Consider the following 16,571-nt stretch of genomic DNA (forward strand, 5'->3'; position numbering starts at 1 on the left):
AGTCTCTGAAAAGTCAATTTCTGAACAACTCTACACAAACAGGCTGATTTGCGTCCTACTTATGCATATTCATGAGTGGGCGTGTCTATAAACGGGACAGTGACTTCCTCCTCCCCGCACGGTGACGTAGGGCCAGAGAACGGCCCACCCTCCTCCCACCCACTCCGTAGCTGAGCTCATGCTGCTTTATAAACACGAGACAGAGCGTGGGGGCGGGGCGTTCGCCGGTACATACATAGACTGTAGAAAATACATACATAGCACTGCACGAAGGACGCTGAATTGCTCACCTTCGTGGGCGTGTCTGTTTACATGTCAATCACAGCAGGGAGCTTCCTGGAGGCGTGGCTTCTCCAGCTCAGTGCAGCGTCAAATTCGTCATCAAAGTGGGAACGCATCATCAAATTGTAGTGAGGTGTTTGGGCTCACCCTGTAGTAAGAAAGGAGCAAATCACCCTCTAACTAATGATTGATGGAATCAATGATAAAACACTTTGTGCATGTGTATGAAGCCCTAATAACACTTTATGATGTTTAAAACACAGAAAAGTTGATTTAGCTTAACATGGGCCCTTTAAGGAATATCTGAATACTGACTGGGTGCTTTTTCATGTTTTCTGTTTGATGTCTCTCCATTCCATCATTTCTGTCCTGGTTTCCTTGGACTTGGATAGTTTTTGTTCCTCGTCTTGTCAGCTTAGATGTGTAATTTATAGAGTCTTAAAGGCATACTCAAAAACAGCTTAACTGAAATACTATTATTTTGGTTTTTTTTTTTAAATCATGCACCTTAATTTTCCTGTTTTTATTTTGTTTTGTTTTTTTAAAAAAAACGTAAAAATTATGTAACTAAGCACTAAAATGTCAGATTGAAATGCTATTTCTTTTTTTTACTTGCTTTTTCTTATTGTTTAATCATCTATAAACAGACATATACAAAGAATCAAATGAAATGCTATTTCATCATTTCCTCTCCGTGGGAGGAGTAATACAAAGAGTAATCCAGATGTGACAACATGATAAAGTGAATGCTGATTTGCTAAAATCTCCAAAATTACAACACCCACACATATACATCTGTTTGAAGGCTTATCGTTTATATATGTAAATGACTGCAATGACATTTCTCAAACAAATTGCTGACAAAGTTTTAGATCAATCATTGAAGGTACATTCACTTAATTTGTTGCGTATCCCATTAAGCTCGTACTTTACTGTCTATATTTTGGTTTTTCAGTTTATAACATGCACATAGACTCATAAACAAAAAGATAGTCCCAGATTTTGAGTCCTGGCTCCATGTACTGTATTAGTCCAATGTCATTTAAAAAGTAGGAATAATTCATTTAAAGTGGCAAATAATGGGTATGAAAAATCATGAATGTGGATAAATTGGAAAAAAAAAGAATGAAATATGGTGAAAAAAAATTCATAAGTGACAATAATGAGACAACATACGCAACATTAGGTGGAAAAAGTGGTGGAAAGAGTTTATAAGTGCTGAAAATGTCTTGAAAGTGGAAAAAAAATTGCAGAAAAGGCATCGAAATTTGATGGAGAAGTGGCAGAAATGGGAAAAATGTAGCAAAAATGCATTAAAAGGAACAAAAATATGACCAAAAAAAGTGATGAAAATAGGTGGAAATATGGCAAGTTTGGCGTAGTTGCAGAAAAAGGGTAAAAATAAGCAAAAATGGGCTCAAAATGTTCACAAAATCTTCTTAGTTACTTGAAGGCATCTGGCGACCGCCTCCCGGTGTCTCACGACCCAAAAAGGTTGAGAACCCGTAACCACTAGGCCACCACTGTCCTGTCTCTGGATAAATGAGAATAATAAATACAACTTTTATCTGTAAGTAAAGACACCCATGAGTCCATACTTAACGCCATTTCACTGTGCTTAAAAAATAACTTCAGTGTTTTTGTATTTAGGCAGGAGTTAGTTGGCAGCGAGCTCAATTAATAAACCAAATGAGCATGTAAAATCAAATTAGATATAATTGCCCCACTTCCCGCTGTTTGCCTTTCTAACAGGCTGGCAGAGTGACAGAGAGTTTAAGCATCCGTGTAGATGGAGGCGAAGTGATGAGGACAGCTCCATATGCGTTGTGTCAGCCCGGGGGGACGGCTGGGGGTCCGACTGCCTTTTCCTGCCACGCTCATTTGGCCCCAACAGTCATCATGTCTTGTGCTAAAGGTCTGTTGTCGCTACGAGGCTCCTTGGCACTATCTGCCAGCTACAGACAAAGAATATGCTGATTAAACACGCGGCCTTCATTAGAGCGATTACGTGCACAGGCCATTTAATTTCCCATGGGCGCCAAATAACGACCAAGGGAAGATGGACGAGAGGCTATGGCTTTGGTTTAAGGAAGAGAGGAAGGAAAAATGGATGGAAGCTAGTTAGCTTTAGTCCGTAAAGAGTGACTAACAAACAGTCTCTTGACTTAATACGTCATGTGTGACTTCTCCAGCCCTAAGCTTCAGGGGACAGAAGCTTTTTGCCCCCGACCAACACCCCCTACCTGACTCACCACACCTACAGGCCACTTCCAGGTCAGCGAGCTTCCAACAAGGGAAGACCTTGCCAAAGACACAGGAGAGCTTTTACTTCTGGTTCATTCAATAAGGCTGGCAAGTGTTTTAGTGCTTGAATAAGCTGTGTGTGTGTGGGTGGGTGTGTGTGTGTGGGTGTGTGTGGGGGGGCTTAAAGTCATGATGAAGGCCAAGTGAGCACTGGCAGCTGTCAGGGATTCTTCAGCTGTCACTTGTTTTACACTTCAGAAGTTCTGGAGTTATAAAGGATCATCATCTCACAGGGAAAACATAATTCCAGACTATCAGAAATATATGAACTTTGAGCTCAAAAAGCCGTTGCAGCTGCTAAATACAACAAGAAAAGCACTTCAAAAATGTGAATGTTTGAATAACTGAAGAGTCTTCAATTTGAAGTTGCTGGAAGCGATTAATTTTCTACCAAATAAAGACATAGTATAGGTTTCATAGATCAATCAATCAAAGAGCATTTGCTCTAAAACAAATGTAGCAGCAACTGATGAAATAACCCAAAGTTGGGATCCAAAATAAAAATGAAGAAAAATTGTTTTATATACCAAGAAAGAGTCGTCTTTATACTATATGAAATTATGGGCCAATGAAAATAGTAAAAAAAAAAGGTATTTTTTCAGATTTCAAGGCACTGTCACCCAATGTATATATGTGACTAATCATTATTGATGTGAACAGTCTATGTTTATAGCTCAAAGCTGATAAAGTATCAGGGAGCTGAGACATATGCTAAGTAGTTTACTGAAGACCTAAACATGTTCCAGACCCAAACCATGACAAACTTTTTTCCAATTTTGAGGAGCTGGTATGTCCACCAGATACAATGTGTAGCAGATGTTTTTATATATTCTAAGGGAGTAGGTGGAGATGTATTACTATACAAAATTTCTACTCTCCTATGTGGTGCCATTTTTGAGATATTGGAAGCTGAAAATGGAAAAAAAAAATACCACTAAAATGGCCATATCTAAAAAAAAAAAAGAAGAAGAATTCATATGATCATCATTCTTAGGTTCTTGATAATATTTTAAGGTTCAATTTATTCAGACAAGTTTTTTCAAAAAATTTACTTTGATCTCCTGACATGTTTAGACTACCAACCAAACAGTGGTGAAGAACAGACTTCTCTAGAAATGATTCATTAGTGATTCATAGTGAATGAACACTTATCATGTGCATGTCTTAGTTTTGGAGAAATTGTTGATTTCACCTTTATTTCGTTAGTTCCTCTTTTACCTCAGCCATTTCATGTGATCTACAATGAGCAAATAACCAGTAAAAAAATAGAAAATAATGTCTTTATATGGCTACACAGCCTGTTAGCACCTCCATGACGTTCTGTTTATTCCTTCGTTGTTTGTCTTCCAATGTGTCGACTCAAATCACACAACAAGCATTCAGAGATGACAAAAGAGAAGCGCACGAGTGAGGTTTGTGCAGCGTGTACTTGTGCACGTACGGGAGCATTAGCATTAGCATTAGCATTAGCAGAGCCTTGGTGCCTTTTGATGAAGCCACAGAAAACTCACTGGTAGTGGTCATTGACTGCAAATTTTGATTTCGTTTTAGTCGTCTTTTGACCAAAATGCTACTAGTCTTAGATTTTGACAACTAAATGACATTTAGACAGAGGTATAAAGTATATATCCTCCTACTGAAGTAGAAGTACTGACATTTATGAAAATAACCTCCATTCAATGCTGTTTTGGTGCGGTGCATTAGGTTTAATCTGATTGGTCGGCTATGATGTGATGCATTTGATTGTTGTCTGGTCATTTACTTTTTGTTGTAGTTTCACAATGTATGTTGATCATTTTAAAACAAAAAATAATAATTTACTCAGTAACGGTTGGGTGTAGAAATGTAATGATTTACTGTACTTCTTTTAAAACGTACTTAAATACAAGTAAAATTACTGATTTAGGAATATACTCAAAAAAGTACAAGTACCCATAAAAGCAACTCAACTACAGTAATGTAAGTACTTGTAATCTGTTACTTTCACCTCTGCTACCTCGTCTATTTTCAGAGTAAATTTTATTTATTTTTTGCAAGTAATCTGTAAATTTTATTGTTGTTTTTTCATGATCTAAAGTATACACACCGTTCTCAACCAAAGATTTATTTTGGGTGATATTTGTTTCCACCTAACATGTGACAACAGTAGTTTCATTCTGATTGGATTTCATCTCGTGTGAACATTAGATAGTTTAGCTTTTATTAGTCAGCGCATGCAAATGACATATGTTAATGTGTTTTTTAGTTCCCATCTATCTTTTTTTAATTAGTCATAGTCATACTTATTGTCAAAAACATAGTCGAGAAAAACCTTGGTAGTCAACAAAATTTCTTACTAGATGAGGATGAAGGGATTTTCAGCCTCTCATAAAAAACGTGTGTCAGGTTTTCCCCCATAACAATCTCATCTGAAACATATTGTTTTGTCAGCGCCAAAACACCACAGTTTAAAGGTCAAAGCAGTGACTGTCACAGGTGGATGAGGACAGCGTGAAACTGGAACTGACCATTTACTGCTTCTACACCGTTTCCCTGAACCACTTCCGTTTTCTCTGTTTCCTCTAAAGCGTTTCCTCACTGACAAGAAGAAGGTCCTAACTGGCACTGCACACACAGAGACGATAATAATCATCATCTGCTTATTAAAGAAAAGGCTTTGTGCTCATGGGCATCATAATTAAAGCAAGGGTGTAATCTTTAAACGATGCCTAGAAAAGGTAACACAAGATAAAACAAATTCCCTCTTTGTTCTTTAGTCTGAAAATGAATTTGAGAACAAACGAGTGGCGTTACTCATGAAATGTGATGTATTTCCGATGAAAGGTTCACAAAAATGTTGAAAACACTGATGACGAGGGTGTGTTATTTATATTCCGAAATGTATTCTGGGATGTGCAAGCTCCATGTGATAGGTGCCTGTTCATTTTCATAATCAATAAAAACAAAGAATTACTTTTAAAAAATAATTATATATATATATATATAGTTTTTCTTTTGTTTTTTGTTTTTTTAATTTTGTAAAAAAAAATCTTTAAAAAAAGGATGAAATCCATAACGACATCACTAAAGTCATGTGACTTTTCTCCCAAAAGGAAAGCAGTTTAACTATTACAGATTTGGACGTAGTTTGTTTATTTTTATTTATATTATGGAAATGATGTGTTAATACTGGATTATTAGATTTATTTCAAACACGTTTTTGTGTACTAAAATAATACAATACAATATCTTAACAAACTACAAAAAAAAAAAAAAAAAAAAAGCATGCAGGACTGAAACCCTCGAGGACTGGGAACTAATTAAGTCCCTGCTAGGGTGAGTTAATTTTTTATCTTAATAATATGTTATGGTTTCATTTATTCAGACAACTTGTTTCAGAAAATTTACTTTTAAATTTACTTTGATCTCTTAATATGTTTTGATGTCAGTCTTCTTCAGAGGTGTCTGCTGATCGCTTTGATTTGTTTAGTTTTTTTTAGATGATTTTCTTTGTATAAACAACGCAGTTGTTACCTGAAAAAGTTCGTCATCGTTTTTGTCGACTACATGTTTTTAAGTGACAATAATGAATGAAAACTTTATCAAAATATAATGATAATTTTGTCGAATAATAAAAAAAAAAAACTATAATTTCGTCACACGGGACTTTATCTAGTCAGAACTCTTGATCACAGACTTAGACGACTCATCTCAATGTCATTTAGTTGATTAAAACTAGACTATAACGTTATACTTTACATTATTGGATTTGTCTTAAACATGTCTTTATGTAGGAAAATAATACAACACAGGTTTCTTCATTGAAACCAATTAAAGAAAAAAAAAAAAAAATGCCAAGATGATTAAAGATATGCAAACACGTGTCGCTAAATACACAATATTGTTGAGTTTTGTGCATTCACTCACTCGCTCACTCATTCATTAGTAAATTTGCAGACAAAAGGAGTAGATTATGTGTAATCTAGCTATTAAAATGTAATTATGCAATGGCACTTCAGCTAATCTACCTGTTTACTACTGGGGATAATAATACTTTTGGAAAAAGATGAACTATTGAGTGGCTCTGTGGACACCTTAAATATACATAACTAGTAGAAAAATGATGAGAATACATAACACAGACAGACAGGGGGAGAATAAAATAAAAAGAGTGACACAGAGATCATTACCATACAGAGGAGACAGACGTGTTTCTATCTAAGAGGTGTTCACTTTAGGCCTATATAACCACAATTACCACATAAGCTCTGATGTAGACTAGGAAATGACATAAAATAAGGCTTTAAATAAATTTGGTTTTTTAAAAAAACAGACCAGTCACCACATCACGACCATTAGTTATCTTTGAGTCAGTGTTGTTTGGTTTGAACTTGAATCTTTTATCCCAAAGTTTGACGTATAGAGCAAGGGTTCACGGGCCAAATATGGACAAGTTTGAGCTTATCTTATCTAAATGATAAACTATGTGAGTAGTGCATAACAGTCCCTGTAGGATCTTCACTTGGGTGTCCTTGATTTGGGGAATTTGGGGACATTTTGTGGAACAATTTGAGGAAAATTGCAAGATTTTGAAAAAAAATGAGAGCTAAAAATGACTGCTGTGATGTGATGTAAGAACTAGACAAAGAGTTGTAGATATCTACAACTGAATTAATTGGTAATTTACAAAATGTTTAGTGCTTTTTCTATCATTTTTACTTTCTCGAGCAGGCTGAATTTGATGCTTTAAACGGCCGGATTTGGCCCCCAAGCCTTAAGTTTGACACATGTTACATTGTAGAGTATAAGAAGCAGAGAAAATGTGAGGAGTTAGGAAACGGCCATCATGTTCATTTAGACAATCAGACGCACCTCCACTAGGTGACGTAATAATCTGACGGCCGCGAAGGTTAGTGACGTCTGCCATGGTGGAAAATATGCAAATTTCCAAAAATGGACTAAAAGCTTATTTATAACACTTTCTCTTGATAGAATCTCAAAAATCACAAGGTTTGAATGTAAATCAAAGGAAAAGAGGCTACCATGGCTACGAGGGACAAAAGTGAAACTAAAAGAACGTCACAGTGAGAATGATTGCTCACATACTCACCTTCCACTCAGAAATATGAATTTTGTTGAATAAAACATAATGTGGCTAAAAATGTCTCTAAATCCTTTTTCTGTTTTATGTCAGTTATAATCTGATAATATGGCTGCATATCATAAAATATGGGTTTTACCGTAACTTATTTTTTTTAAAGTTATTCAAGCATATTATTGCATTGGTAACTTACATGATCTCCATTACTTGTCAGCGCTCGGGTGTGCATGTCTCTTTAAATGTTGAAAAAAAGAACAAAAATAAAAAAAAAAAAAATAAGAAGAAAAAAAGCAGAGAAAATGGGTGATAATAACACAGTTCCCAGTGCCGTGCAGTAACAGATAAGGTTTACTCATGGGGATGATGATAATTTTGATAGCAAATTTTGATTTATCATAGTTTTAGTCATAGTCTTTTGACTAAAATGCAATGCAGTGGTAAAACTATCTAGTCCTGGACTGTTTAGTCAATTTAGTCATCAGGACTATTTCAGTTTTAGTCTAGTTTTAGTCAATTAAATGACATTAAGATTTTAGTTGAATAAATCTGTTACAGATATAGTCGACTAAAATATACAGTCTAAGAGTTTATGCATTTTTAAAAAAGATCCAATTAGCATTTATCAACCTGATATTATGGTATTAATATTTATAAATGCACACAGACATATTTCATGTGTTTAACATGTAAGACAACATGAGTTCTGATTGGATTTCATCCCATGTGACAAAATTACAGTTATAAATATATATTATAATATAAATATATTTTGATATAGTTTTAGTTCACGTGTATTTTGTTTATTTATTTATTTTAATTGTCATAGTATAGTTATTGTTACTTAAAAAAATGTAGTGGGTGAATATTTTTAGTCAACAAAATAAACACTGGTTCATAAGTAACAATAATCAATCAGCGTAGCAAAAGTCAAGGCTGCATTATTCATAGCCGCAATCTAAGTCAACACTTTTCCCAGAAACCATATCATAAGACATAAAAAACATAAACAAGGTATGATTTCAGATCAAATCAAAATAGATAGAAGATGATATATTACACATCAAAACATTTATTGAAAGTTTTGTGGATGATTCATGATTTTTTTTTCTTCTTCTTTTAAAGGTTTTCTTCATTTGTTTTCACCCAACACTTATAGTTAATATGATGTTCATTTATTTAATGCCAACGTGTGAGTATGATTGTGTATTTTAGTGTATTATTAACCCTGGGAATCACTTGCTATTTGTAAATCTGTTTTAGAAAATGGCTCCAGCAACTTGATCGTATTTATTTTAATTTGAAAGGTACAACAAAAGGTTAACAAATGGATCACTCATATCATATGTGTAATAAATGTTTTGCAGCTTTAATTTCTTTGATTGAACTCGTTTTCTTGTTGCATTTCAGTTCATTTCTGGTCTTTCATTGTTTCTAGTTCTTCCCATCACACCAAAAACAACAGCTTAACTATAATATAATCAGTGTACGAACATTTAAGGTTAGATTATTCATAACCAGGATGTACATTTGGGTCATAATGAGGGAGTCAACAGTTTTTCACCATGGGAAGATTTCAGATTAAATCAAATATAGGAAAATAAAAGGTTATTTATTATACATCAAAACTTAGGGTGTCCCGATCAGATAGTGATATTGAATATCGGTCCGATATCAGCCAGAAAACGAATATATATCTCCGCTATATAATTCAACTTTATTTGTATAGCACAATTTACAACAAAGTCATCTCAATGTCTCCGATAAGTTTCAGTTGTTTTTGTCCCCGCCCTCAGTTGTTCCCACCATATACTGACAGTAAAAAATAACTGAAGAGAACTTGAATTGTTTGCACTTTAAAGGTATAATTTGTTTTATTGGATTTATTTAGGTTATTTATAATGTATTTTTTAATTTATTTTATTCAATTGTAGAATACTGTAGATATTATGATGAAGGTTAAAATGTATGTAACCAATTGGTTAATAATAAAAGGGTCAGTTTTTCTCATCCCTACTGTTCTCTGTTTGAGTGACATCACTTGGTCAAGACTTTTCTAACATTCCACACTACAAAATATGTCATAAAAGTAGTGATATTGTGGTGATTTTGTATAGGATCGATATCGGTATCGGCCAACACTCAAGGCCGCAATATTGGTATCGTATCGGATGTGAAAAAGTTGTATCGGGACATCCCTAATCAAAACATTTAATGACAGTTTTGTTGTAGATACATGTTTTACCTTCACTGAATCCATGAAAACAGTCAAAAGAATATGCGGAGAAAAAAATTGATTAAAGAAAAGTTATTTTTCAGGTTTTCTTTATTTGTTTTCATCCAACACTTGTTAACAACACACTTATAGTTCACATGTTTATTACATTAATGTCAACGAATGACAAGTGTGATTGTGTATTTTGGTGGCATGACTTGCCACTTGTACATTTATTTCAATTTGAAAAGTACAGCAAAAGGTTCATGAAGGGATCGCTCATATGTGTAATAAATGTTTTCCATGCTTTAATTCCCGATTGAACTCATTTTCTTATTTCCTCCACATTTCAGTTATTTTTATTGTTCCTAATCCTTCCCATCATACTCCAAAACTTGTAAGGTGTGTGTAACAACATATCTCACATTGGATCTTGAATTATGGAATCTTTTTTCTTACCTGTCCGATCATGATCTCGGAATAAATGTTCTCTTGCACAAACAGGCTTCATACTTTAGTTTGACTAATGCCAGACGCCCTTTGGGCTTTACGCATTTTTGAAGACGTGCACAGCACACCCGTCCCCTCCCCTCCCGTCCCCTCCCTGCCTGCGGGGCCCGGGACGCCTCACACACACGTTCCTGGACCTGGAGACGCGCCAGCCTGGGATTGGCTTCCAGCTGCTGTTGGGGGCGGAACCAATGCGCAGGATGCCCAAATATGGACATATGGAAATTCGCTTGGATCTTATGACTCAGCACCTGAATATATACCATCAACGATGAAGAAACTGAAGTAAGTTTTTTTTTCTTAATGTCCAGGTACCAGAACACCTGATATATTGTTGAAACATGTTAGTATTTAGGCTTTATATGCGGAATTAAACATTCATTTAACACTTGTTCGCTCATGATCAGCGGCGGTTATAGTTAGTGTCTTATTTGAATATTTATTGAAAACACTAAATACACAAAAGAGCTTAAAAATGACAGAAAAGGTAAGTGCAAAAAAATGTAATAAATAATAATAATAATAATAATAATAATAATAATAATAATAATAATAAAACAACACAAGCGTATAGCCAGAAATCAAGGTCTGTCGTAAAGAAAACAAAATAACAGCTTTATCATTATTATTATTATTATTAGTAGTGGTATTATTATCATCAACAACATTATTATTATTATTATTATTTTTTTTTTGTAAAATTCTGATTATTATCACTATTATTTCATAATGATTAAACATTCATTTCAAGCTGTCGTTCACTCATCATCACCTATGGTTATGGTTTGTGTTTTCTGAAAGTGTACAATACAGAGAAAAGCCCAAAAATGTCAGAAAAGAAGTAAGTGCAATAAATAAATAAATATAATAATAATAATAATAATAATAATAATAATAATAATAATAATAATAATAGTGACAGAAATAGTAATAATAATAATAAATCAAATTTACATAGTGCTTTTTTGGGATGTCAAAGCCACTTTACATAAAACAAACACAAATAAAGAAAATAAAGACATAAGGAAAATCAAGTTTGAACAGGTGGATTTAAAAATAATAAATATAAAACAACACAAACGTATTACCTGCATCTGAAATCAAGGTCTGGAGTAAAGGAATCGAGTAACAGCTTTAATATTATCATTATTATTATTTTTTTTATCATGATTAATAATGAATAGTGAGTATTTTTCATCATTATTAGGTCTAGTTAGTTTTAACATATAAGACTTGAATTGTACACGTGGTTGCCAACTTGACATAATGTTTATAGTGTTCTCGGCACTAACGTCATTCACATCCCGGGGGCGGGGCTTTTTTTATGCAACCAACCAATCAGCGTGTCTGTAGGAGCGCTCTGAGTCAGATGGTATAAAGCTTGGAGCGCGCGTGCACTGCTGTCATTTACAAGGAAACAACCGCGAGTTTCACATTAAAACAGAACAGATCGGGAAAAAGAATCACAAGTGGACTCAAATCTGCTGAATTAGTCACTGGACTCCGATTAAAAGGTACAAACCGACGACTTGGGTACAGTAGTTTTGGAAGTTTTGCTCTGTTTTCATAAAGCTTTGGTTCTTCAGAATATAAAGTGGACTTTTTTTTAAAACTTGGAGATTCATTGACTCATTTGGGACACTGGCTCTTTCTGCGCACTCTTGTTGGTTTTGACTGTGTGATTTTTAGAAATAATGTCCACAATAATGGAACAGCCTTTTTATGACGACTCGTTTCTCTCTGCTTATGGCCATCCAGGCGCAGCCCTGCCCGACTACAAGCTGCTAAAGCAGAATATGAACTTGAACTTCTCTGATTCATATCGGAGCTCCAACTTCAAGCCCCAGCAGCAGCACCACCACCAGGACTTCTACCCGGCGGGCACTGGTGCGGACCTGGGCTGCTCCCTGAAGCTCGCCTCCCCGGAGCTGGAGCGACTCATCATCCAGAACAGCAACGGGCTCATCACCACCACCCCCACCCCGGGACAGTACCTCTACAACCGGGGCATCACCGAGGAGCAGGAGGGCTTCGCTGAGGGCTTCGTCAAAGCTCTGGACGACCTGCACAAGATGAACCAGATGGCGCCTCCGAACGTGTCCATCGGCTCCGGCTCCGTGTTCGGCTCGTCCATGCAGCCCGAACCCATCGAGTACACCACGCTGAGCAGCTGCAGCACGAACCCGGTGAGCCTGAGCGCTGGGAGCACGTACCCGTCCACCACCATCAGCTACCTGCCCCACCACCACCACCACCACCACCACCAGTTCCACCCCCAGCATCCCCCCCAGGCGCTGGCGCACGCCTCCCACCACTTCCAGCACTCCATACCAGGAGCTGGACTTCACTCCCAGCGGTTCGGGGGGTTAAAGGAGGAACCTCAGACTGTCCCTGACATGCAGAGCAGCGACAGCGGCTCCCCTCCCATGTCCCCCATCGACCTGGAGAACCAGGAGCGCGTCAAAGCGGAGCGCAAGCGGCTGAGGAACCGCCTGGCAGCGTCCAAGTGTCGGCGGCGCAAACTGGAGCGCATCGCCCGGCTGGAGGACAAGGTGAAGGGGCTGAAAACGGACAACGCAGGACTTTCCACCACAGCCTCGGTGCTGAGGGAACAAGTGGCGCAGCTCAAACAGAAAGTCATGACGCACGTGACGAGCGGCTGTCAGCTCATGATCGCGCCCAAAGTGAAGAGTTACTAGGCAACGACTAGCTTTGATCAGACACTGGACAATGAAACTGCACTGACAGAGGACTGGAGCTGTGTGTGTGTGTGTGGTGGGACATTGACAATATTAAAACACACACACACACACAGGTAAAAAAAAACAAAAACACTCGGGGCATTTTGAAGCACATTTTTTCAGATTGTCGTCTTGGCTTTGCCTGTTTACATTTGGTTCACTTGTCGTTCTTCTTGTGTAACTTATTCGTGTTCGTCAGGTTGAACCTGACAAACCTGTTGTCTGGTATGTTATGTTATTATTATTTTTTACGTGTACAGTCAATATTTAAGTAAATGAAACTATGAATGAAGGAATGTCTTCTCGTGTTTTTGACGCGTTTCAAACGTCACTAAGTTGGGAGTTGTCGTGATTCTTCCATCTTCATTTAGTGAAATCAAAGTATGGGATTAGAATTAAATATTTTCATAGAGCATGTTTCTCAAATGGGGGTACGTGTTCCCCATAGGGACACGCGATGGCACTACTATGGATTCAGTGAAGGAAAAACACATCTTCAACAAAACTTTCATTAAATGTTTTGACGTATAGTAATAATAACCCTTTATTTTCCTTTCCATATGATTTGACCTGAAATCTTCCCCTTTATGATTTGCTGAAAAACTGTTTACTCCCTCATCACTACATCTGTAACAGATTAAGTCAACTAAAATTGTAATGTCATTTAGTTAAGTGTTTCTCAAAAGGCAGTCAAATTGATAGAAAAAAAACCTACTCAAATTATTCTACTAAATTAAATACATTTTTAAAATAATATTAAGGGAATGTTAGTGAATTTAAGTTTAAGGTCACTTAACATTGGATATTGCTGGTCTAATACTTTAATGTAATTTATACCTGGAAGTGCAAACTAGGACACATTAATGTTGAAATTGCTCTTTTTACTGTCTAAAATCTGTGGCTCACTTGAGATCAAACTGGTCTGTATTTGGCCTCTGAACTAAAATGAGTTTGAAACCACTGATTTAAGGTTTTAAAATGTGTTTCTTTAGCTTTTGTTGACATGGGTAGAGTGAGGTGTCTCGTCCTAAGCCTGACTAAAATCCCTTGAGGATAATCTTTTAACATATTTTTCCTTTTTAATGGTAAAGAGGAGAAATCAGATCACTTTTTTTTTGAATCTATAAAATGTATGTCATCTATAAAAAGCGATGGCATCGTGCGGAAATCCCGTAAGTTATGTTTCTGCTGAGTGGTTGTTACGGCTGCGGAGTAGGGGACTTGTTGCTTCTTGATGACGTCATGACGTCACTCCATATATGGTCAACGCTGCCGGTAATCGTCACATCACGCAGAGGTTTCCGGGAACTCCCTCCCACACTGTCCGATAAAGAAACTGCCTTTTCCCTGTGTGTGTGTGTGTGTGTGTGTGTGTCTGTGTGTGCGTGTCTGTCTGTCTGTGGTTTAAACAAAGAAAGGTTCTTTCCCCACTCAGGTTTGATTTTCCCCCAAAACAGCGTGAGAAAAGTAAACATTTAGCTCAAATATCCCAACTGGTCTATTATTCTAAAGATAAAGTGATTTATTGGCTCCAAAATATAGGAAAATTGTAATAACTTGTCTTTTGTTGCTATAAAGTGGAAAATACGACAGGAAAAATAATTTGAAAATATCAAAATTAACTTACCCGTAGGATTTTCCCTAGAGCAGGGGTTCCAAAACAGGGGTATGCGTACCCCTAGGGTTTTTTTTTGTTGACAAATTTACCACAAACCATGTGTTATTGCTTAATAAAAAAACTACATTTTATTTTAATTTATTAAAACAGGGTTATTTTATGTTGTCAAGGCCATTGTATCACACTTCTGACAATGGGACATAATACTTACATTTTACATAAGAGACTGTATTTACTTATTGTTGAAGTAATCACAAAAGTTGCATCAGTATTTTAAAAAAAAAGGAAAAAAAACTAAACTCATTGTTTTGAATTTGTTGATTAAGCCTTAAGGAACCAATGATCGAGACACATTTAGGGGTTTAGAAGAGCCAAGATTGGGAACCACTGCCCAATAAAGTAACTAAAGTCATTTGTATTTCACAAAAGTCTGTTATTTAACGCTGAAATCTAATCAGTCATTAATGACAAGGATTTAGATATCATAGGCCGATGTTTGCATAACTATTATGAAAAATAAAAATACTGTATTTTATACAGGACTACAAAACACTAACAGATCATGCCAAAAAGGTCAGACAATGATTTTGAATAAATTTAAATTAATTTTAAAGATGTTTTAAGTAACGGAGTAAAAACTCAACCCATTTAATATCTATTTATGCATTTATATGTTTTTTTTTTTTTTGTTTTTTTAACTGAATTAGACCATAGTTGGGCTGAACATTTGATATACCTCAACACTGACCCACACAGAGCAGTTATTTGGTGGGTAAAACCAGATAGTTAGTGATCAGGACACCATGCTCCCTCAAAGGCAAACAAGGAAGCTTTCAAACATTAAACACACACACAGGAATGAGGTCAAGGACATGAAGCTGTGATCATTATGTGAGGGTTGTACATTCAGAAAGAACTAAGCGTTACAGCCCAGCCGTCTAATAGAGCAGTTACAATATTTGGCCCTTTAGCGCATCCAATGTTGGCCTAGAGGAGAAAGTGACACAAAGAAATCATTGTGTTAATTACCAATTCAGTTCTTCATATCACGTTTAATAAAATTCTATAATAATGGCAGAGGATCGTTGTTTCGTTTATGCTTATATCACTCAATTTTACATAATTCCTGCAATTTCTCTCCAACAAACCCATAGAATTTCTCTAAATTACATGAAAATTGGTCACAAAATCAAATATCTGATGTGAAGATCTATTTCCCTCCCCCTAAAATCAGTGGCCCACATGAGATCAAACCCCTTCATAATGTGACACTGAACAAAAAGAGTTTAACACCAATTACCCACATTTCCTTTTATACGTTACTGCACTGATACAGTGAATAACCAGTCTAATAACCCAAACATTGCTATTTTTAATATTCATAATGTTATGTAAACATATATACCCAAGAGTTTCTTATAATCAAACACCAAATTTCTTAATTATTCAGTATTTGTCCTTTAAATGAATGAGTTTTAATTTATAGGACTATATGCGGTATTTCTCACTTTCAGTAAAGTGCGTAGGGGATCATCAGATATGTGCCCTGGTTAGTAGTTTTCTATTTAGATGATGTATCTCATTAAGTTTAAATAAAAACAAAGCACAGTTATTCATATTGCAATATATCAAACTCTAATCACGTTCCTTATCCCAGGATATTTCCTGAAAATTGACCATTAGTTTGAGTTCAGACTGTTTACAGACAAATAAAGCCAGGGAAAAAACACTACCAAATTGGCAAAGATACAAAAAAAAAAAAAAAAAGTTAATGTTAAAACTCAGATCAGGTATTTTTGCGGCTTTTTAAAAAGATTAATATTA

The 16,571-nt window shown here is 35.9% G+C and overlaps 1 protein-coding gene across 1 annotated transcript; it reads left to right on the forward strand.

Annotated features, from left to right (window-relative positions):
• The first annotated feature begins 11,776 nt into the window (after window positions 1–11,776).
• Window positions 11,777–13,421, forward strand: junba (JunB proto-oncogene, AP-1 transcription factor subunit a). The gene has a single exon (XM_028454225.1). It carries the CDS (start codon window positions 12,083–12,085, stop codon window positions 13,085–13,087), a length of 1,005 nt encoding a protein of 334 aa, XP_028310026.1. The 5' UTR covers window positions 11,777–12,082; the 3' UTR covers window positions 13,088–13,421.
• Window positions 13,422–16,571: the final 3,150 nt, after the last annotated feature.

This window comes from Gouania willdenowi, chromosome 1 (assembly GCF_900634775.1).
Source record: "Gouania willdenowi chromosome 1, fGouWil2.1, whole genome shotgun sequence".
Lineage (NCBI taxonomy): Eukaryota > Metazoa > Chordata > Actinopteri > Blenniiformes > Gobiesocidae > Gouania > Gouania willdenowi.